We start from the raw sequence: 23,713 nt of genomic DNA on the forward strand, positions 1-23,713 counted from the left end.
GAGGGAGAAACAATATAACAAACATCCTGCCTTTGATCCATCTTAATAACTAGCATTTATAATAGTGTGTTGATTTACAAATTATATCTATCATCTCATTGAAAAGAGAATACAGATATTGCCCTGTGATAAAGATGCACTGAATATAGAGTATGAGTAGGTGAAGGCAAATGTTAAATGATTTACCCATGGTCACAGAGATTAGGATTAACCAAATCTCACATGACTCTTAAATCCAAGTTTCTGTTATTGTATATTTGTTTTTTTTTTCCTGTTGTTGTTGAATTTGGACAATAACTGTAAATGTTGAATATTGTATCAGAATTTGCGCATCTGTAGCATCTCTCTCCTCCTTTACATTTTGAGTGGGTTTTTTTTGTTGTTGTTGTTGTTTTCAGGCTCCCGTGGGGCTTTCTGTGAAGTAAGACCAGATGATAAGAGGATCCTGGAATTCTACAGCAAGTTAGGTTGTTTTGAAATAGCAAAAATGGAGGGATTTCCAAAAGATGTGGTTATCCTTGGCAGGAGCCTGTGACATTCATTGATGGTTGTGACCTGTCCTAATATCTTGACAACTCCCAAGTGGGTGGGTGGTGGTTGGGGTCTTCATGTGGTCCAGCCTCAGGAGAGGAAGAAGTCAGCCAAAGGGATTGGGGGCAAGGAGGACTATGTGAAGCCTCACTCATCACACATTCAGACTACTTGCTATTCAGAAGAGAGCACTGCTGGAAATTCTGTTTGAATAAGAATTATGGTCCTCCCTTTCAGGTCTCGTGTCAAGTGCCAAGACATCTTGCACCTTTAGAGAAAGGGCTCCTATCATTAATGAAAGCAGAAGTAGTTTTCTGTATCCATATGGCTGGATTTCTCACCCAGAATATCCAGTTGAATATCCTTCATCATCATTAATTTGTTGAATGATGAGTCCCTTTCCTCTTTGGATGACATGACAAAGACACAATGGTTTCCTTGGAATAATGATGCTACAGAATGGAGAATCCAGGGTGGGATAGTTGTCATTTAGCAACAAAATAAGTTGTGACATGTCTGATTTGAGCAATCTTTTTTGCTTGTTCACAAAACTATGACCAATGTCAGTGGGTTGACTTTTGGTTCAGTTGTGTTGTGCTTTGTTAGGGACAAATGTGCAGTTGTCTGTGACAAAAGTCACAAAATACAGACTTGTATATTTCTTTGTATATAAACTAGCTGTATGCTGATTAACCTCTTGTGTTTACTGTTTTTGTAATTTTTCTTTTGAAATGGAATGGTATTGATCCAAAATGGTACTTTTTGAATAATGTAAAATCATATCAGGATGGAGTTAACTTTTCTTTGTCCTTGACTTTCTTTTTTAAAATTATTTTTTAAGAACTTCCTACCCAGGGCTAGAACTTTGGGTACGAAGTCCTGACTTTTGTAAGTGAGGCTGATCTGTTACAAGGTTAATGCTATCACTGCTGTCCTAGAAATTAACCCCAATAGGTTTAGCATGTCAATGTAAATGAGCCCTAATTCCTGTCGGGGAACAGGGAGATGATCAGGATTTGCTCTTAGTTTAGTTTAGTCCTTTAATTTCAAGATCCATACTGGTTTGATTTAATCAGAGTCTTTAATTCCTGCATGTTCTTGTTTTTTAAAAGAAATGCCAGGATGAGCACACATTAACCAATGATTTCAATGGTTTTTTTTGTTTGTTTTTTTTTTTTGCTGTAACCTCAAATTCTGAAAGGTTCATGTGTCTCAGATTTTTAATGTATTGCCTCTTCTTTAGGTGTCTGAGATTGATGCTGGCAAGTAAATTCTCTGCAAAATTATAGTTCTTCCATCACTGCAGGGATCGTTTCAGACATAAAACTCACTACAATAATTTTGGTACCTTGTTCCAGCCTTGTTGGGGAGGAAGGGGAAAAGGAGAAAATGTGAAGCATGTTTTCTTTGAATGACTCTAGTCATTGAAATTTTGAGAAAATCTTGAGTGTTAAAGATTTCTGGATTTTGTTAACAGGTATATTGTAGAGTGAGGGCCTTTTATTATTAGATATCCCAGGGAAAACCCCATGAGGCCTTTTCATTTACAGGATGGAAATCTTTAACACAAGAATTTGACCTGTTGTTTATCTAGAAGCAAATACACATTTTCCTTTTTGGAGTGGGTCAGACAAGTTCAACTGCAGCTTTATGGAGAGAAGAGTTTGATGTCACTGGGTTTTATTTTTGTTCTCTCTGAAGGAACAATTATTCATGAGCACCAGACCCAACTTTGAATTTAGTCAGGATTCCTAGTAATTATGGCCTAATTTGCTTTTAGTCTTATAGCCTGGCTTTATAAGTTGCTGATATCTCTTTTTCTGTCCTTATTAATTAATGTATAGATGCTAACTGTATGGAACAGATGTCCAGGCCAATACCATAACTAGGATTGTAAAGTCATATGTTAACACATCTTTCATGATTATGAACTTCATTAAGGTTGGAATGCCACTTTGATTAATCTGTTTAGATCATCTGAGTTACCTGTAGAAAATGAACTATAAACTGTAATTGAAGACCATGCAAGAAGCAAAATAAAACTTGAAGTGATTGTTTGTTGTTTGCTTCAACTTTGGCCCAGTGAAATTTAGCTGTGTTTTGCCCTTCCTTTTGAATCAGGCTTTCTCACTTTCCTTACCTTTGCTCATTAACACTGACTCCAATCTGCCCAGAATAATAAACAGGCATTTCTTCTTTTGACCCCTGCTTTCTTTCTTTCCTGCTTATGTGCCCCTCAGAACAAGATAAAAAATTGGAGGGGGACGTTGTCTGCTTTCTGCAGAGAATATGCATTCCCTTTTAGAGAACAAACTATCAAGAAGTATTAGTGACAACTAAGACTTTCAAGTTTTGAGGCCTTCTGGCAGAGCATGCAACAGGGATCAAGAGTTATTGGAGAAAGCAAGATTGTATACATGCAGGCTTGATATTCCAATATACATTTTTGTTAAATTCTGAAACTAGGTATATGAGGTTCCTTGGGGTTTTTTTGAGTAGACAGAATTACAAGGAAAGTAATTTGAGGAATGAGGGAGTACAACTAAGGGAAGGAATGACTTCAAGGAGAGAAGATCATGTGAGCCAAAAGGATTTTTAAGTGTAAAGGAAGGAGTAGGTAGCAGGTTTGGGGAATTGCTTATACAAACATGAAATAGGACTGCCCCATTTTTTTTTTTAGGTTTTTGCAAGGCAATGGGGTTAAGTGGCTTACTCCAGACCACACAGCTAGGTAATTATTAAGGGTCTAAGGTTGGATTTGAACTCGGGTCCTCCTGACTGCAGGGATGGTGCTCTATCTGCTGGGCCACCTAGCCACCCAGGACTCCTATTTTGACAAAGTTTGATAGTCTGCTGTTCCCCCAACCCTGAATGCCAGACTGAAGATTTGGTTTTGATAGTAAATGGAAAACTATTGAATGTTTTTTAAGGAGAGATAATGGTGTGGGCAAAGCCATTCTTTCGAAAGAATATTCTATAAGAGCACCTTTTGCTTAGATTGGAGGAGAAAAATGGGGCAATTAGGAAATTTTGTTAATAAAGAAAAACATTTTGGAGTATGTTCATAGTAACTAAGACCTAGGTTTTTCAACATACAAATTGGTGGTTAGCCTTTTCATTTTATAGATGTTAACCCTTAGAATAGGTTTTCCTAAAGTCACAGTAAATCAGTGACTGACCTAATACTCGGTCTTTTGACTAAATTGAGAAACGTAGTAGAAATGACTCATTCATTCCAGGGGTATGTGATAAATGCAGTCACTCTGCAGATAAGTTCTCTCAAGAAGTTTACCTTACCTGGGGGAACAAGTCATTTCCATGGAGGGCATTAGTAACTCCAGGAGTCAGGTCTTGTGCAGGGTTGAGTCTTCAAGGAAGTTAGGAGAGGAAAGAAATGCATTCCAAGTATTTGAGCCAGTTTGAGCAAGGTCAACATAAAATGCTTTCTAAGGGAACCAACAAGTAGCCCATGTAGACTGAAGGGTAGTGGGGGATACATTCTAGCCTATTTTTTTTTTTTTAGGTTTTTGCGAGGCAAATGGGGTTAAGTCTAGCCTACTCTTTAGGTAAATTACTGGTCTAACTTATTTTTCAGTATCTGTGTAGTGGAGACAAGTTTTAGACAACTTTATGGGAGAGTAAAAGGAAATGCATGCTCAATTCTAGTAGATCTTTGGTAATCACACGCACACAGCCCCTCCACCTTTTCTAAAGAGTGTCCCCAGCGGTTTCAGGATGCTTCTAGCCTCCAGCTATGGTCTTCCAGGGGAATAAGTAAGCTGGTTGGAAACTCCCAGCTAAAGCAGGAAGAATACAGGGTTATTTAGTGAGTTAGAAAATTGCCAGCAGAGGGGCTAAGTCATACAACTTAGAAACTGAGGATAGAGAGACACAACTATCCTTTGGCTCATTGTAGGGGGGCGGGGGAGCAATTTTATGTGTTCTTACTTAAATATGGTGTCCTGTATTCTTGTCTATCATCTGGGCACTGCTAAGAAATCGATCCCACTGACGGAACACATCCACCTACGCCTGGAGGGAGTGCTAGAGAAACTGCCAGATGTCAGTAGATGGGGGGAGTCTTTACCTCTCATCAAAGTGGAGGTGCCAGTCCAATTCTGCCTCGGTGGGAAGCAGGACCGGGGCTTTCTAGTTCAAGGTGCAGGCCTTGGTGTGAGAATTGTCAAAACGAGCGATGGATGAATTTTGCCCAAAAGTTGAAAGGTGTGAAGAGGAAGAAGTTTTTGCGTTTGGTGGTGAGATGCGGAAGGAGATTGCAGGAAGAGGTGTCACTTCGGCGCCTCGCTCCGCTGGAATCACCGATCCACGAACATTTAGCATTAAGTGCGGGTGGCTGCGGGGCGCCGGGGACGGAGAAGAGCGAACCGAGCCCCGGAGGAGTGTCTGCCGCGCGGGGCTTTGCGCTCTTGGGTTCCGTTACGTCCTCCCACGCGGATCCTGGTGTTTAATAAAGCCTCGGAGCGCGGGGCCGGGGAGGGGGACCGCGCCGGCCCGAGCCGCTGCTCCCCCGCCGGGCCGGCGGGCACGCGCGCTGCCCCTTTAAGGAGCGCGGGCGGGGCGGGGCGGGGCGGGGCGGCGGGCCTGTGCGTGCCGGGGGCGGAGCCGGCAGACGGTCCCTGCAGCATGGCGGCCGCTCCGGCCTCGTCGGAGCTCCGGGCGCAGGAAGGCCGGGCCCGGCCCGGGGCGGCCCTGGCCGCGTCGGGGCTGCGAGGCCTGGGTCCGGTCACCATGGACAGCTTCTTTTTCGGTACCTGACGGGGGCAGGGGGAGAAGGGGCCGCGGAGCCACCCGGAGGGGAGCGGATGGGCGCGGGAAGGAAGTCGGCCGGGGCCGGGGCCGGGGCCGGGGCCGGGGCCGGGGCCGGGGCCGGGGCCGGGGCCGGGGCCGGGGCCGGGGGGCCCCCATGGGCGGAGCCCGGGGAGAGCGCGATCCCCCCGGCTGGGCGAGGGGCGGAGCCGCCACGTGGGAGGGAGGGGCCGGGGGCTCTCCCGGGGCTGCCCCATCCCCCAGCCCTCCTCCGTTCCCCTTGCGCCCACCCTCCCAGGTTGTGAGCTGTCCGGCCAGGCCAGGTCCTACACCTTCAAGGTAGAGGAGGACGACAACGCGGAGCACGTGCTGGCCTTGACCATGGTGAGGGGATGCCCTTCCCTCCTGGTGCATCCAGCCAGGCCTGGACAGAGACCTGCCCCGTCCGTGTCTCTGGTGTCCAGAGAACGGCGTAGCCCTGCCAAGGCTAGGGCTGCAGACACCACACCTGTGCTCCCGGACTAACCACCTACTTCTAGGAAATCTCCCCTAATTTACCCTCTTCACTGAGTATGTGACCTAGTGATCGAGGGTGAGGGGCTGGGGGGGGGGGTCCAGCGAGCCCGATCAGCGCATGGCAGCAGGGCCCTGGCCTGCTCAGCCTGCTGACCACAGTGCCCAGGTGACTGTGAGGCCTCGCTTCTCACTGCCATCTCCACCTCAGCTCTGCCTCACAGAAGACGCTAAGGAGGAGTGCAATGTTGTGGAGGTGGTGGCCAGAAACCATGACAATGAGGAAATTGCTGTGCCGGTGGCTAACCTGAAACTGTCCTGCCAGCCCATGGTGAGAGTAGCCCTGCACCCTTGTCACTTCACCCCAATCTGTGAGGGTCAGAATTTAGCGGAGGCTTTCTTTTCATTTTTTATTCCTTCCCATGAAACCTCAAGTCAGAAAGACCCTAAGGACTTCCACTTCTGAAGCTTTCCACCTCAGTTTCTTTATTTGTAAAACGAGGGGGTTGAACTCAGATGGCTCTTGGGTTATGATTCTTTGACTCACTCAGCTTTTGGATTAGGACCAGGACTAGGATTCCTCAAGTGAACTTCTCTCCCTTCTCTACTCCACCAGCTCAGCCTAGATGACTTCCCACTCCAACCTCCAGTGACCTTCCACCTGAAGTCCGGCTCTGGCCCTGTGCTTATCACCGGGAGGCACCAGATTGGTGAGGGGACAGTGGACATAGCATACTCTTCCTGAAGCATCCTGTCTTTCACCTTTGTCAGTGATCATCCCTCCACTGTCTTTGGATTGTAGAGACCAAAATCCCTAGCCATTCAAGGCTCTATAATCAGACACCTTCCTATTTCTTGTTCATTTTCTCTAATTCCATCAGACAGGTTCCCCAATTGATCCCCAATTGGGCCTTGGTCTATTTCCTATACTCTTCTCCCACCCCTACTCCCCTTTCACCCACCTTTAAACTCTAAATCCTACCTATCCTAGCCAGCCAAACCCTCTTTCCTCTGGTAAGCATTTCCTTTACCAACCAACCAAGCCCTGGTGTATTTTCCTCAGGAAATAATTCTTTAATTGTTCTTTGTTTGCCTTCTCTGTGGATGCTATTACTCCAGCCTGGCTAGAAACTTCCCATGGACTGGGTGACTGTCTCTGGTGATATCCATGTCTTGTCCTGGGGGGAACCCCAGCTCCTAGTGTGTCTCCCCTAAAGGGGGAATGCCCTTTCCCCTTCCATGATGCTGATGATCTGTCTGCTCTCTAGTATCTCTGGAAGACAGTGATTTCTCAGAAGAGGACGAGACTGAAGACAGGGACCCAGAATTGCTATCCATTCTTACTGCCAAGGAGCAACAGGGGAGGCTATAACTGGCAAGGGTGAGTGGGAGGGGATTCTCTCTATACTCCACTGTCTCACTAGGGGTCTAGTGGTGAAGAAAGGAGGGGGATCCTTTCTCCAGTATCCAAATCTTGGGGGCGAGATGCTGCAACTGAACCTCTGACCTGTACTCTCTGACTTTTCAGACCTACAATTGATTCTCCCTCCTACTCACGAGGTCCTGTTTCTCCTGGATGTTTACAGTTTTCTTAATTTCTCATCTGCAAGAGAATAGGGACTGGAGCAGATCTTAGGGACAAAGAGGAGGAACCCTGGTGCCCTTTCCTACCCCACCAGCAGAACTGCATCCTCAGGTCCCCATATCTAGAGTGGGATGTTGTCCTAGAACAAACCCTACTCCATCCCCCACCCCCAACCTCTTCACTCTTTGCTCTAGGCTTTTCTCACCCCCATATAGATTGAAAGATGTGAGGTGGGGGTGGGGGTGGGGAGAGACCAAGGAAGTAGAACAAAGATTTTCCCTTCCTTGGCCCATCCAATTGAGTGAGGGCAGATGAACAGTGAAATGATTTTATTCATAAATCTATTTCTAGGCATTTTTTTGGAAGAAATTGAAAATAAAGTGATTTTTTTTCCCTCCCCTTCAAATGCATCTGTTTATTCTCCTGATAAGGAGTGGGAAGTGTATCTTGGTATTCTCATTTTAGAGGTCCTTGGGGAATAGAGTTCCTAGTGGGACCACCAGATGGCAGTCTGGCCTCATAGAGGGAAGTAGGGCAGAACTGGGGAGTGGGATGCTTTGTGAAGGCTGGAGGTGCTGCCTCCAGGGGGAGTCCTGAAGATTCAGTTCCCCTTTTACCTCATTTATCTATGGCTTGGTTGGGAAACAGTATGTGGGGAGAATTACCCCCTGAGAAGACTGAGCTACTGGCTAGCTGACCCCAAAGTAGCCATTGCAAATGGCATATACTCCCTTACACACTAACATCAACTCCTCCCCCCGCCCCTAATGCCACCCATACACACACACACACACACACACACACACGCACACACACGCACACGCACACTTCATACTCAGCTCCTAAATGTGAGAGAAGGGCAGGGTCAGACCCTGGGGGGTTATCAACATCCAAACACAGGTCTGGGCCTCTGTCAGCACTAGGCTGAAGAGTCCTGGGGGGAGGTCAAGAGGGGGTTGTTGTAGGCTTCAGGGCTTGTGGATAATGGACTTGTGGAGTAAAGGAAAAAGAATGACCAGCACCTTGTCTGGGCCTGAGACCCAAGTCCCCCAGTGGCATGGGTGGGGGAGAACTGTCCTACTGTGCCCTGGGTCTCTACCAGATAAGTAGAAGAAAGAATATACTTCACAAAGGCTTGAGTCAGTCTTTTAGCTCTTCTGTCCTGCTCCCCCAACATTCCCCACCCCCGTGAAAGTTGCTGTGCTTCTCTGGACTTTCCTAAGAAACCTGATTCAGGGCCAGATGGAGAGGGAGGGGGTAGCATCCCAGATTGGGTGACTGGGTAACCAGAGTCCATTCCTTCCCTCCCCCCCCCACCTGGCATATGGGGTTAGGGTGCTATGAGGAAGGAGATTAATTTACAGGTGCTCAGAAGGGACTACCACCACCTCCATCTTCTCAAGATTCTCATAGTGTTGGAGAGATGCAGACAGAAGGATGCCATTTTTATGTTCTGTGTATATTGCCTAAACATTGAATGATTCTCTTCCCCACCCCCTTCCCTTTGGGCTTTGCTTAGACTAAGGGTCCAGGATGGTCATTGGGCATTTGTGTTTCAAACTCCTGAGGTGAGCAGTTTAGGGCAGCCTAAAGGACATAGATTCAGGATTCTGGAAATAATTTTCCTCACCCTGCTACTTTCAGGTATGTGAGGTTTTTCCTTTAGACTAGTGACTTTGGTTGGATGTGGGGAGGAGGGGCAAGATCTTCAGATTGTAACACACATGCCCCACACATAAACATAATTTTAGCATTTTCTGTCTGGAATCTTCAAGGTGGCACAGTGGGGTGTATTTTGGTTCTGCAGTGAAGAAGGCCCAATTCAAATTTGGACCCAGGCACTTAACTGTGTGACCCTTAGCAAATCACTTAGCCTCAGTATCCTCATCTATAAAATCAGAACAATTGCAACTACCTCTTAGGATTATTGGGAAGATAGAATATTTGTTAAGCACTTTGCATAAATATTAAAGAGCCATGTTAATACTTTCTATTATTATTGAATTAAATTCCCCCAAGAAGAAAAGCAGCTAAGAGTCTGGGGTGGGGAACAGGACAAGGAGGGGGAAATATCCTGGTACCTTCTCTTGGTCTCTAAGGGAAGGGGGCCAACCAAAGAAATGGTTATGTAGAACCTTGGGAGACAAATAATGGATCTCCCTAGAGAAGAGTAAAGGTCATTGGCTCTGGATTGGTCCCCTCCCCCAATGCAAATTTTTAGAATAATAAACTTAGCAACATATAAGATTCACCCTAAAGAGGGAAATTCTTTCTCTTCCAAATTGATGACTGTAAATACGGCCCCAAAGGACTGATATAGTTGGTGATTACAATTCCCAGCCTAAACCTTGCTCCACCTCAGTTACAAACCCCTCAGTCCTGCTCTGATGTGAGTCTGAATTCCCCCCAGTCTTCTTTGAATACCATTAGAGTAGCCCACAACCATAATTTATTTTGTATCAGGCACCTTGTTTAGCATTGAGTTTTTAAAAAAAGGGAGAAAATAGTCCATGAGAAGTTCATGTTCTTGTGGGCAAGACAGTGCAAAAAAATTGTGCCAATAAGATATGAGTATAAACAAAAGATAATCTCAGCTGAATGGGAAAGTGGGCAAGAAAGGTGTTCTGAGGAAGGTTGTATTTGAGCAGGGGAAACTAGGAGGTGAGGAGTGAGAGCATTCGAGGAATAGGGACAATCCTAGCTAATCAAGGTTTGGATTGACCAGGCTGGACTAGATATTTTCCAAAAACAAGTATATCTTCTCACACTCCTCAGAACACCATCCCCAGGACTGAGATAGGGAGAGGTGAGAGTGGAGGGAAACTTCTGTCTAATCAACCAGCTTTAGAATTTCTAGGGACTGATACCACCTGGTGGGCAAAGCTAGAATATTACTGAGCCAAAGGAATTGACCCCCATTCAGACCTATCATCACCCTCGACCCTAGGCCCAGCTCCCCATTCTTCTCTCCACTTTGGGCTCAGGCAAGGCCCTGAGGAAGTCAACCTAGAGGGAGAAAGATAGAGAATCCCTTATGTTATATGTTAGACACTAAACCAGGGTGTCCCATACCCAAACCTGGAAGAGAAGAAGTAGGGAATGAGGCAGGAAAAAGCAACAAGGACAAAGCCTAAACCTCCTTCATCTCTATATCTCTATCACTAGAGTACATCATAGGCATTTACAAAGTGTGTTTATTATGAATAAGCAAATGAATGAATCTGGAAGCATGAAGTATGTGTTTGTGAGTTTAGCAGCTCTGGGTTGTCTTAGAACTTCATGACTGGAGATAAGTAGTTCTGTGGGATCAGTCCCTATGGAGTCTAGATGGGGCACTCCTTTGGGGTGCAGAGTGGGGCTTCTAATAAGTCCTCCCATATAATGTGGACAGTCATTCTCTCTCTCTCTTTCTCTCCCCAACACACACCTTCAACTGATCTGCAATCCCTCCGGTCCACCACCTGTGGATTCTGTCAAGTGATCTCCTGGAGGCTGAGTGTTTATTGAAAGTCTGGTTTGAAATCTGCCTTATAGTGAGAGCCTATTGTATTGATGTGGGAACGGTGTGTATGGACGAGTCAGCCTGCATGTGTTAATAATGTTATTTAACTCTTGTATTGTTATTTAACTTTCCGTGTGTGTCTTCTTTCCCAGGCAGACTGAGCTCCTGTAGGGCAGACACCGAGGCTTCAACTCTTCCTGTCTCCCCTACAGCTAGACTAGGCATGGGGGGGGGGGCTGGGATAGGTGAGTGGGAGGGAGTTGGACTCTCGAGGAAAAAGTGAGTGATTCTCATGTATGTAGACTATTCCTATTGCAAAATGTACCTCTTTGCAATGAATGTGTCGCTATTTGTAGACCGGAGAGTATGTTTTGAAGATTCATAGCCTGAGTGTGTTTGTAAATACTTGGTAGGCAGAGCCTGTGCCTTATCAGTCTTCAGTGGCAAGCACAGGGTTGAGGACCTAGAAGACTCAATAGAGAGTGAGGCTGAGTTTTGGTTGTGTTTTGTTTGGGGATATTTAAAGAGTTTGTAAAGTGTGTGTCCGAAGGGTTTTGGTGTCTTTGTAGAGTATTTGTCTAAAGGTGCCTGTTTATAAAGTGTGTCTAAGGGATGTATTTGTAGTATGTTTGTTGTTTGTGGCTAAACGGATATGTTTAAAGTTGTGTGCCTCCAGAGGGTGTGTGTGTGTATATGTATGGGGGGGGGTGTTTCGGCAGAGAATGTGTGTGTCCTTAAAGTGTGTTTGTAAGGGGGAGGGAAGCCTCCAAGGGACTGAGGCTGTCACTCAGGGATCAGACTGACAGGAGTTCCTACTATCTGGGGCTGGGAGCTCGGATTGCTGATTCGAGGAAACAAAATAGCAATTGTAATTACGGGGCTTTGATAAGATAAAGGAGCGAGCGGGAGCTGGAGAGAGCCTGGAGGAATCCTTACAGGAAATTAGCATCTGTCAGTCACGGGAAGGGGGGAGGGAGACGGACCACAAGCTCAGGGGCAGGAACAGGTACCTACTTAACTCTAGCCGCCGTCCTCCTCTTCCCACAGCTCCCAGCCCCAGATCCCCTGGGTGACCCTACCTTTCTCCCACTGTCCACACTAGGGTTTCGGGGGCCAAGCTCATCCTCTGATCCTCCGACTGGAAGCTACAGAGCTTTCTCAGGACTTGGGGGTTGGGGTAGAAAGGGAAAGAAGATAGAAGGTTGAGCTGTCCAGCCAGCCCAGGTGGGGTGCTTCTTGCTGTAAAGTTGTGCCTACCTGGCTGAGATGGGAGTAGAGATGGGTTAATATTTAGGAAAATAAAAAGGTAGGGAAATAGCCTGTAGGAGTAATTGGGGGAATCCCCTAGACATGTGCAGATCTTGGGGATTCGATGAGGGTCTGGGAATAGAATCCATACTGGAATCTTAAAATTCCAGTCAGGTAATGGATCAGGCATGGATAACAACACCCTGGTCCTGGTTTCAACCCCCCCCCCTTCTGACCCCCTTTCATGCAGTGCTCAGAAATCCGGGTGAAAGAAAGTCCCTGGAGTGCCCAGGGTGAGTTTTTAGTTTCCAGGAAGTTTTCAGTTCGGGGAATAATTCCCTGCTACGATATAGATTTGGGACCTGGGGGTGGGGGGTGTGCCCCCTTCCCTCTGGATGGCTTCACCAATCATTCTCATGCAGAAGAAGCTAAGTTGGAAGTCAATGTTAGCAACTGTTTCAGTTTATGGACTTGGCATCATGTCTTCTTCAGACCTCAGTTTTACCAATTATAAATTGGGGAGAGTTCAGAATTTTGTTGTAGGAAGGCAGGGAGGGAGGAGGGGAGCTAATCTAGGTTGTCCATCTGGGTAGGGGATTTGATTATACTAGGAGGGAAAGAATAGAGAAGTTCTTAGGAGAGAGCCAGTTGGGTATCTCAATCAGGCAGACCCAAACATATCCAGAGGTACTCATCTCCCAAAGCTCCCACGGTGGGGGTCCCAACGTGGATCATCTAAGCAGGTGAGGATAAACTTTAACAGTGTCCTAGGCTGCTGCTGGCTCCCCCTTCATACCAGCTGTGGATCTTCATGGCTTTCCTTTTCAGCCCTCTTTGCAATTCCCTCTGCCTGGGAGGCCCTTGCCTTCTTTATTCCCCAATGGCTTCAAGAAGTCCCCTCTCTTTCAGGATAAGATCACTCATACCTGCTGGAAGTGGAGCTTTTAGTTAAGCAAGTCCCACCTAGTGAGAAGGTGGCAGAAGGGGACTGGAAGGAGAAAATGGTTGTGCTTTAGAGATCTGGGGGAAGGTGTGGATCAGTCCTTTCCTGTGACAGCCTGAGTCCTTGTTCCTAGGATAGATGTCAACAGGAGAGGAGCAACTTTCCCACTTCTACCTTCAGAGTATAAATCCTCCTGGGGCCCAGAGGAACCGTCCCACCATTTTAAATCTGACCCCACAATGAACACTCTCTGAAGGTAAAACTGTTATTTGGTCCTACCGAGAGGGGAATTCTGGGGCTCCCCAGAAAGGGAGTAGAGTTATCGGGCCCTGGCCTATATCTGCTGTAGAGGGGGCGCTCTCTCCTTCCCTAGGGACCTTGGAATCGGGAGCCGGACTTCTTAGTTTCCTGATAGCAGCAGAGTTTATTGGGGGTAGGGAATCGGGAAAATTCCTCCCCTCCTCCGTTGACAGACACCAGAGTACATTCATGCACAATTTTAAATCCAAGTGAAGAAACAAAGCACTAGATCTACTGATTTCGTGACCTTGGAAAAGTCGCTTGCCATATGAACCTCAGTTTCCCCTCTTTGTCTGAGACAAGTTCTTTAAAGCTCGACAGATACGCGAGGTGATTTGCCCAAGGTCATATACAATAACCCTTAAGTGACAGACTAGAACCCAGGTCTCCTGATACCCAAGTCACCCTTTGCAACAATGCGGTCTGTCTCTGATAAACAGAATTATAGACACCCAGGGCCTGTGACAGACACAGACACAGCAGGGCACTTAGTAGGCTTTTAAAATGTTTGTTGAACTCAAAGACGCATGGCTACAGCCTAGCAGACGGCCCTTAAATTCCGGATAAGTGGGGAAACCGTGTCCAGAGTCCATTAAGCTGTCTGAGTTCTAGAGGCAACGGACCGCGGGAGAGGTGGGAAATCCCGGAGGTCCCCTTCAGCTTTGGGGGTCTCAGACACCGGGGAGCAAGCCGAATTTCTCTTGGTCTCTGGAGACCCCTCCTTCTCCCCTCACAAAGCAAGAACTGGGAAAAGGAGGGGGAAGGGGGGCTGGAGTAGCCCAAACCTACCCCACTGTACCCGAGACCCCTCGCCCCGCCTCCCAAGCTTTCTCCCCCCAGACTCCAGACCCCAATCCCCATCTCTCGCCCCGCCCCCTCCCCTCCCAGGGGCTCCTCACCAACCCCGTTCCCAGCCCCGGCTGCGGGTTCCGACCGCTGTGCGCTGTGCGCTCTCCCCTCTTGGCGGGTGCGAGAGCCTGCGGGGGCCCCCCTCCCTTTTCCCCTCCCCCAGTCTTTCCCTCCTTCCCTCCTTCTCCCCTCCCCACCTACCCCCGTCCCCACCCCCCCACCCCCCGCCCCGGCTTCTCCTCTGGCTGAGGATCCTGTGCAGCCTCCTGCCACCCGCTCCGCGCATCGCAGCGGGACCTGGCGGGGGCACCTCTCCGAGCCGCGCCGCGCCGCGCCAAGTCCGAGCCTCGAGCCTCTCCGAGCCGCCTCTCCTGCTCCTCAGCCTACACTGCTCTCCCTCCTCCTCCTCCTCCTCCTCCTCCTCCTCCTCCTCCTCCGTCCGCCCTGTCCCGCACGGTCCGGTCCTCCCTTCCCAGCTGGCCGCCCCGTCCCGGACGCGCCGCCGGCCCCTCGGGCTCCCCTCGGGCAGCTCGCTCCGCTCCCCCTGCCGCGCCCCAGACGCCGCCCCGGCTCCATCCCAGGGGACTGGGTCTCTGAGCATCTGGGACTTCGCGGGCCCGGCCCGGCCCGGCCCCTCAGCCGTCTTCATGCTCCTGACCCTACGCGTCATGGGCAGCCCCCGCTCGGTGCTGAGCTGTTTGTAAGTAAAGCCGCCGCCGCTCGCTTCCACGGGTCCCCTGCGCCCGAACGCCCGCCCGCCCACTCGCCCCCGGAAAGCCAAATCACTTCCCTCTCTCCTTCCCCGGGCTCACAGCCTCTGCTCACACCCCTCCCTCCCCCTTCCTCCCGCTTTTGTCTCCTCCAGGCTGTTGCACTTGTTGGTCCTCTGCCTCCAAGCCCAGGTAAGGAGCCCTTGGCCGCCGGTTGGCTTTGCGCGCGTGGGACTGGGAGGGGGGTGGGAGGGAGTTTGGGAGACTGGCCTGGGATCTGGACCAGCTCCGGGCCGGCAAGGCAACAGGCAGCCCTGAGCCGGGTGAAGGCAGAGCGTTGCTGGGAACACTGGATGGGAAAATAATTAGATGGAGCCAGTTGGAAAAGGTCAGGCAGCGAGCGCACTGGCTCAGCCCGAGTTGAAGAGGAGGCGCTGAGGCGGGACAGGATGCTGAACGGGGGAGGGTGGGCACAGCACCTCCACCCTGGGGTCTGCGTCGGAGCTAAGGGGGGACCTTAGAGATCTGCTGCTACAAGCCCTCTCATTTTATGGACGGAGCAACTAAGGCTCGGGAAGAAAAACTTCCCAAGGTCATACAACTCCGTTAATGACAATCTAGAAGGAGAAACCAGGCCCCTTACCTCCCAGGCCACCGCTCTCTCCAATTCCCCAGGGATGACCGGAGAGGGGCCAGGACAGGAGGTTAGCCAGGTGGTTGCAAAAGGCACTCCAAGAAAGGAGAGCAGTGAGCACGGGGCAGATGTCAGATGTGGGAGCTAACGGAGGCATTCTGCGCAGAAAAGAGAAAAGACCAAGGCAGATATTAAGGCCCCAGATGTTGGCGTTCTGAGCTGCCTCGGAGCACACCCACATACCCACTCACTCCACTCACTCAGGGTAGGGACAGTTGGGAGACTGGGAGCTGCCCCAGTTCATCGTAACAGGTTGGGGGGGGGGGGTGCAGCAAACTTCTGGCTCCAGGGACAGACAGATGGGTCAGGAACAAATCCCTGTGGGTGCTAGGCAGTCCACTTGGTTGCAGAGGCAGAGAAATAAGAAGCCCCCAAACCAAACTGCCTGGAGCAGGAGAGAAACAAAGAATGCCAGAGGAAAAAGAAAAGAGAAAGAGATTCTGAGGAGGAAAGAAATTGTAGTTCAGACCCTCCGCAAAGGAAAAATAGGCATCCTGACAATAGATGGGACTTCTCAAGGAACTACTCACGGATCCCCTTCACTTTGCCTGGCAAGGACCCTGGAGGAAACTCCCTCCAGCCCCCAGGGTGAAAGGAGGGAACAAACACACCAAGTAGGGGAGGCATCTGGGACTAGGATGACTTGAAAGACAGGACAGATAAAGACACATCAAGAGAAGAAAATATTTGTGAACACAGAATATGACTCCACCGCCACCGCCACCGATTGCACTCTCCCCAAAGCCCAGGTCTTTTTTCCTCTGAGTTGTTTCTTAGTATGAAGCAGGACTAGGTCAGGCTAAGCCCTCTCTCCTCAACATTTGTTCCAAATACATCTTTATAAATGTCAGTTGGTGAGACTGGTTTCTGAGGAGGGAAGTGAAAGAGCTGAAGGCTGAACCAGCTTAGGTCTTGAAGCTTTGCCACCTTTTAAGAAGAGGACCTGAGGAAAGTAGATAGAGATGGGTTGTGTGCACTTGTTCCTTTCCTTCTGAACTTCCCACGTTCTTATTGTAAACATCCTATTTGTACGGGATGATAGGCCAGGATCCAGAGAATAGTGGCAGCAACAACACCTACCTACCTACCTATCTACCTCTGTTGGATGGTCTGGCTCTGAAATTTCTTAGAATTAGTCTAAAATATAGAATGATCCCCAAAAGAGACCCTTCCAAAACCCAGTGTGTGAGGCATTGGAGGGATTAGTATATCCCAGCATGATATATATATATATCACACACACACACACACACACACACATATATGTATATATGTAGATTGGAGGGGAGAGGGGACTGGGAGGAGAGGGATGACGAATTCATATGGGTTTATATGTAGGAAATAAACCAGGACTCTGGGCAACCATGGTGCCCCACCCCTTTGAATTAGTACCTGGGGAGTTTCTCAGGTCCCGGGTGGAGAGGGTCACTGAGACCCTTGGGAGGGTCTGAGTAGCATTATAATGGTGTGTTGTGTATTTTTCAATTTCCTAAAGGTAACTGTTCAGTCCCCACCTAATTTTACACAGCATGTGAGGGAGCAGAGCCTGGTGACGGATCAGCTCAGCCGGCGCCTCATTCGGACCTACCAGCTGTACAGCCGCACCAGCGGGAAACACGTGCAAGTCCTGGCCAACAAACGAATCAATGCAATGGCAGAGGATGGAGACCCCTACGGTAAGGCTGAGCTAGAGACTATCTACCACTGGACATGGGCACAGAAACTGACCGTAATGGGTGAGACCAGCTAGCAGATTACCGACAGGAGCCAAACACTGCAGCACGAGCAGCTAGGAAAAGGTGTCTGTTGCGGCACATTCTCCCACTCCTACCCTAGGTGAAGGCATTAGATGACCTCAATGGGGTGGCACCCTCCGTCTCTGCTTTATAAAGCCAGGGCAGTCATAGGGAAGGGTCAAGGAGTGAGTGAGAAAGGGAATTGTGGTATGGAAGTCCTCCTTAGAACACTGAGGCTTACCAGGAGAGGGAGGTTCTTCAGAGGCTCTGGAGTCCTGGGGAGCAAGGTGACTTCAAGATTATAAGGCATCCTCCTTTCCTAGATAGAAATGAATTTCCATCCTCCCCCACACCTCCACTATAGCCTGAAAATGGAGCCAGGCTGGGGTTTCTCAAGCAGCTTAGGCAAGCAGGCAGGGGATAGAAAAAAAAATCTGCTATAAGGGAAACTCTTGAAATGGGATATGTCAGACAGGGCCCACAAGAAATCGCTCTGGATTCGGAGTAAGGGTAGGAAGAAAGAGAACCTTTGGTTGGGGGGTAGAGGGAATCCTGAGAAGTGTGAAAGTTTAAATACTTTGATAATAATAAGTGTCAATTACAGAATCCCTTGGTCAAAAGGGCCACATTGAGTCTTCAAGGGAGGAGCTGGTAAGGGAAGCTCTCCTCAATCCGGGGGGTAGAAGTTGTAGTCCAACCCAGGGAATAGTAGCTTATTGATTTCTAAAGCAGTCAATAACCCTGCCTTGAAGCTGGGGCCATTTGAGAGATTGACCCTTTGGGCCGGTGTGCCGGGGTGGGTGAGCATTGTTTCAAGAGAACTATTATTGTGACTTTTAAAAACCTTTAAATAATGACCAAGTCAAACCAGCCTGAGAGAAGAGGGGAAGACTCTATTAAAATGTAATAAAAAGGTGGAGCATTTTAAGGGCTAAGAAGAAAAATGAGGACTGATAGAAAGCAGAAAAAGGACAAGCCGTTTTTCAGATGTAAAGTGTGAAAGGAATTGCAAGTCTGTAAATGTTAAAAAAAAAAAAAAAGACTCAAGATTGTTCTCCAGGAATCTCTGGAGAGAGCCCTCGTCTGGCAGAGCGATTAAAATCCTTCTGACTTTTGCCTTTTTGAACGTTTCCTGAATACTTTCTCCTCTTCTCAGGCTAGTTTGGGGATCGAGTATGTCTCACTGCATTTTTTCTGCCTTTATGTAGCTGACTTTCCTTCAAAGCTCGAGCAGGAGACATCATTTTCCTGAGATAAATCTGTCACTTAGAGGAAAGAATAGGTTTGAAAATATTCAGCCTTCTAAAAGCACAATTGCAAAATCCTGCTGCTGCTACTGTACCTGATTGAACAGTGTCAAAGAAGGGAGAGAGTCTCCAGTTTTGGGACTAGCCACCGGGGTTAGAGTTGCACCGCACCCTCTGCTCCCCTCTCCACTCTCCTTTAGTCTGATCTAACTATTTGTCATGGACATTGTTGATCTTCCAGGAAAAGATACCAAGTGACATCTTCCGCTAAGTCTGCCTCCTTAAGAATGTGTGGGAGTGGGGGCAGAAGTTGGTGAGGGCATATATATATATATATATACATATATATATATATGCAGGAAGAGGCTAGATGATTAACTGATCTTTTGGGATCTGGGTGCCCCCCAGCAGCTCCTGCAAGGTTTCTCCTTGAAGAACAGGCCCACAGTAGGGAAGAAGGTTTTGGCTTCCCAATCCCTTTCTTCCTTTGTCCTCTCTCCCAGGTTTTCTTTTCCTTCTGAACCAGGATAGGATTCTTGTCCAGTTCTGGCCTAGAGACTCTAGTCAGATAGCAGGAAAGGAGGGGAGACTAGTTGTATGAGAGGGAAGTGACTATATAAAGAGCAGAGAGGGCAGAAGGGAGGACAGTAGAGAGCTTCCCTAGCTGTAAATCAGCTCTCCCCCCAGCAACTGTAAATCAGACCCTGGGGTGTCAGGAAAGGGCTAGAGGAGAAAGCCAAGGACATTTTTAAAAGCAGTTCCATCTCCAGCTACTTTCAGGTTGGGAGGTAGATGATAGCATTGTCCTCTTTTTTCCTTTAATCAAGTTTCCCTCACCCCCCCCAACTTTCAAAGTCATTTCTTTCTTCAATCCTACAGCCTCTTCTCTTAATTTTCAAATGTTTCTCTCTCTATGGAAGAGATACATATAAGCAAAGATAGATACATATAAGCAAAAAATTGAGTTTTCTTAATCAGTGAAGGGGGTAAGCAGGAAGGAAGCTTATTGGGAAAAATTAATGACACTTGAGTTTTCCTGGGGAATTGAGTGCAGGGCCTTTGTTGGGAGGGGCATGGTTACTGTTGACATCTGAAGTCCAAGGCTAGAAAGGTTCATGCATTGATTGCATTGCATTTTTTTCAATTGGTATTATTGATTTTTTGCTAGTTTGGGGATGATAGGTGCCACACCATCCTTGGGCAGGTTTGAATAGAGCTGCCTATGAGCAAGATAAGTGAAATGACTGTGGTCCCTCTGATGATCACTCCCTTCTCTCTGGCAGCCAAACTCATAGTAGAAACAGATACCTTTGGAAGCCGAGTCCGAGTTCGGGGGGCTGAGACAGGCCTGTACATCTGCATGAACAAGAAGGGAAAGCTGATCGCCAAGGTAAGGGTCTGAAGAGGCTGGAGGGATTGGATCCTAGGCTAACAGGCCAAGTTAGATACCTGCCTCAACACCCAACACCCATACTCTTTGTTCTGTGGACCAAAGATATCCTTGCCACCTTCAGTTTAAGAGTGAGTAGATTGTCACCTCTGGGGTCAGTCCCATGTTTATTGTGTTGGGGTGAAGGGACAAATTGAAGAAAAAAAATAATAAAGCTCAAGGAGGAAGAAGGAAGGTCTCGTTAGCTAGGGAAGGGGGGAAGTTGCAGAATTCCATATATCTTCTTAACAAATCACCAAATTGCTTTGCTATTATGTCCAATTCCATGGTACAAGCATTTGCAATGTTCAGCAGCTCTGTGGAACCAGCCCCTCTGCAGAGCTCTGAAATACCCCCATTAGTCACGGCTTCTGTGCTTCGCCTTGGGCCACCACGGCTTCCTGGGCTGGGGGCTCAGCCCGGCTCCTTACTCACAGGCTCTCCCACCCCCACCCCACTTCACTCTTCCAGCCTTTGGACTTTGAGAGAGTACTAAGGAATAAAACTTCATAATAGGTGTGCTTTGGATGATCGTCCCTAACATTCACCATGAAGGGTCACAAGGAACCTCCTGATGGGTTCTGGCTCAGGCTTTCTTCCCCGCCTTAGGATCCTACAGTTTTCTCATCTTCTCACATCCCCCCACCTCCCTGTTCACTGGTGTCTCTGGCAAAACAGAGCCTGATATGGTTGGGGGGGATCCCCAAACAGCCCCTACAGGTGGAGAAGCCCCTCTCACTGGGAATTCTGGGACCTGGGCATAAGCCAGAGAAGATAGACACAGCAGGCAGGAGGCTCAAGTTGTGTGTGTGTGTGTGTGTGTGTGTGTGTGTGTGTGTGTGTGTATATGTGTGTGAGTGTGTTTGGGGGGGTAGAAAGGGTGGGTGGCTACAGAGTCCTGCCCCCCCCAGCCTCTGTCCTTCTCTCTCTCTCTCTGCTGTGCCATGTGTCACTGCTGCCCAGGGGGGAGGAAGTTGCCGGGTGTGCTATGGGCTGTGAAGGATTAGAGCCTGAGTGCCTGGGTAGGTGGGCGGGGCTGCTGCTTCTGCCCACCTCACCATCTGCCAGGGTGCATGCTGGCTAGGCCTGCCCGCCTGCCCTCTGCCTTCTGCATTCACCCAGCCCCCTCCCTGGCTCATGGAGCCGGATGCCGCTTTGCCCCTACCATGATGTCTCTCCTGTTCCCACAGAGCAACGGCAAAGGTAAGGACTGTGTCTTCACGGAGATCGTGCTAGAGAACAACTACACAGCTCTTCAGAATGCCAAATATGAAGGCTGGTACATGGCCTTCACCCGCAAGGGTCGGCCTCGGAAGGGCTCCAAGACCCGCCAACACCAACGAGAAGTCCACTTCATGAAGCGACTGCCCAAAGGTCACCACACCACGGAGCAAAGTCTTCGGTTTGAGTTTCTCAACTATCCCCCCTTTACTCGAAGCCTCCGGGGCCAAAGGACTTGGGCTTCTGAGCCCCGATAGGGCCCCTGACCCCTCCCCAGGACTTTGAGTAGAGACTTTTCTCTTAAGAGGATAACAGAGCAGCTAAACAGAATGGAAAGCTGTGGGGAGGGGGGAGGGGAGTTCCTGGGTTCTAGATGTGGATAATTGTTTGCTGTTGGGTTTTTTTTTTAACAAAAAGAAAAAAGAGGCTTTATTTTTGTATTCCACTTGGCTGTGGTTGTCTTCTTAACTCTTCACTAGAAGTCTTGTTCCAAGGATCAAACCTGGTGGTAGAAAGGGGCTGTGTCCTGGAACTTCTCAAGAACAATGTGTAGGACTCTTCCTGGTCCCATTGGGGCATTGCCCCTCTATCCTATCTCCCCCATTCTGGGTCCCAGTACTGCCTTATCTGACCAAGGTCTGGAAGCTGGTTTCCCAGGAGTAGGCAGGGTGGGGGGAGAAAAAAAACTATAGCCTGAATTGGTGGTTTGGATGTATATTGGGAAGTGGGGGAATCATGTATCAGCTAAATATTAAATGATTGAAATATTTATTTAACATGTCTATTAAAAGTTTGTGTTTGGGTGATGAGGCACCCCATTCTCTGAGGGGAACCAGCCCTCTCACAGCAGCCTGTACAGAAAGTGAAAATTAAGAAACAGCAAGGCCAATCTTCCAGTTGAAGTTTTAAAATTTTCTGTGGCTGGCTCCTACTTGCTAGAAGTCAGATTTCTGGCTCCTCCAGCCCTCTATAAGGTTTGTTTAGCTTCTTTGCACCCAGAGTTGAGGGCACAGTGGCCAGAGGAAGCACTTTAAGCTGCTTTAGGTAGCTCTCAGACAAGGATCTCCTAGCACTTAACAGCTATTAATTATTGACACCTCAAAACATCACCTTTGAGTCAAGGATGATAAGCCTATTGCCTGCTCTAATTCCCACCAAGGTGGACCAGACATAGGGCCCAAGAATCCATTCAAAATTACCCAATAAGTCTTCATTGAGTTCATGGTCACTGGGTGTCCTGCCTTGAGATGGGCAGAGAAGTGTGGAGCCTAATAGTCTCCCAGTTTCCAACTCTGAAAGGATAGAGGGGTTGACTGGGGTAGGGAAGAGAGATTGAGGATAGGTGTTAGAGTTAGGACTATGTAAATGTGGTGTTGACAGTTGAGACATGGACCAGGTGTTCACTTTGGCCCATTGTGAGCAGGGGGAGCTGAGGTGACCGTTTTTCAGGGGAATGGGAAGACGACCATAGTTAAGACTAGATGATGACCAAGGCATTATTTCATCATGTAGAATCAGATTTAGAGTTGAAACAGACCTTAGAGGACCCTGTCATTCCACAGATGAGGAAACTGGCCCAGAGAAGTAAGATGACTTGCCCAAGATGAAACCTCAATAAAAGAGCTAGGATTTGAATACAAAACTTCATATTCCAAATCCAGTGTTTTCTCACGGCATCCACCATCCCACAGTCTCTAAGAACTACAGAGTCAGGGCAGGGGTGGGATAGTAGGGTGGGCGAATTGTTCTGTCTGTCAGCCTGGATCAGTGCAAGGCCTTTTCTTTATATCCAATCTTCTGGGTACTTGGGAAACACTTACTATCCCTGCTTAACCAGCACATCTTAAAAATCCATCCTAGGGGTGAATCCACACCACATACTGGCCTTTCCTTTAAAGCTTTACTTCTATAGCATCCTTGTCTTGCCCAGGCATCTCCAGCTCCCATTGCTTCCATAATGTTAAATAGAATTCCTAGAAAGGGAGGAAGGTTTGGAGTCAGAGCAGGACTGGGAGACTAGGGTAAGGCTGAAGAGCTAGTCATATTGCATCACTCTCTGTCTAGGGGGCTATGGCTAGAGATACAGATATTCCTTCTAGTAGGCTCTCTGAGATGGAGGGCAGAAAAGAAATGAGGGAAGAGGGGACCTAAATAGTTTAAACATTTTTCTTTTAAGCTTCACCCCCCCCCATCCCATTCCTAAGCCCCTCCCCTGCTGTTCCCCTTCTCCCTTCTCCCCCTCCCCCTTTAATTAATTCTGGGTGAGCAGCCTGGCTTTATTGTGCATGGAGCTGGGGGTCTCACTGTGGGAAAAGTCACACCTTCTGAGCAGCTTCTGATGCCATGTAAATGAAGGAAAAGTCCAGGAAATGCTTTCATCTGCCCTGCCCGCCGGCCCCGCCACTGGGCCAGCCCCCAGCCCATAATGACCCACATTC

At 48.4% G+C, this 23,713-nt stretch overlaps 3 protein-coding genes across 7 annotated transcripts in view; all 3 read left to right on the forward strand.

The window, feature by feature from the left end:
- The window catches only part of OGA (O-GlcNAcase), a 29,187-nt gene extending 26,454 nt beyond the window's left edge, over positions 1-2,733 (forward strand). For all 4 annotated transcript variants that reach the window (XM_074233857.1, XM_074233856.1, XM_074233854.1 and 1 more), the window contains exon 16: positions 399-2,733. In XM_074233857.1, the coding sequence (XP_074089958.1) occupies positions 399-535 (137 nt within the window). In that variant the 3' untranslated portion in view covers positions 536-2,733. The remainder of the gene's footprint in view (positions 1-398) is intronic.
- A 2,408-nt stretch (positions 2,734-5,141) lies between these two features.
- Positions 5,142-7,802, forward strand: NPM3 (nucleophosmin/nucleoplasmin 3). The gene is made up of 6 exons (XM_074233866.1): positions 5,142-5,299; positions 5,597-5,682; positions 6,023-6,142; positions 6,428-6,521; positions 7,080-7,192; positions 7,340-7,802. Exons 1-5 carry the CDS (start codon positions 5,176-5,178, stop codon positions 7,181-7,183), a joined length of 528 nt encoding a protein of 175 aa, XP_074089967.1. The 5' UTR covers positions 5,142-5,175; the 3' UTR covers positions 7,184-7,192; positions 7,340-7,802.
- Positions 7,803-14,885: 7,083 nt separating this feature from the next.
- On the forward strand, positions 14,886-21,532 carry FGF8 (fibroblast growth factor 8). Of its 2 annotated transcripts, none has more exons than XM_074231914.1 (5): positions 14,886-14,938; positions 15,104-15,140; positions 17,138-17,318; positions 19,909-20,015; positions 21,245-21,532. In XM_074231914.1, the coding sequence occupies exons 1-5, from the start codon at positions 14,886-14,888 to the stop codon at positions 21,530-21,532; spliced, it is 666 nt and encodes a 221-aa protein (XP_074088015.1). The 2 variants fall into 2 exon arrangements, with proteins under 2 accessions (XP_074088015.1, XP_074088016.1); XM_074231915.1 differs by having other exon boundaries at positions 14,907-14,938; positions 17,171-17,318.
- Positions 21,533-23,713: the final 2,181 nt, after the last annotated feature.

The sequence above is a fragment of the Macrotis lagotis genome, chromosome 4 (genome assembly GCF_037893015.1).
Source record: "Macrotis lagotis isolate mMagLag1 chromosome 4, bilby.v1.9.chrom.fasta, whole genome shotgun sequence".
Lineage (NCBI taxonomy): Eukaryota > Metazoa > Chordata > Mammalia > Peramelemorphia > Peramelidae > Macrotis > Macrotis lagotis.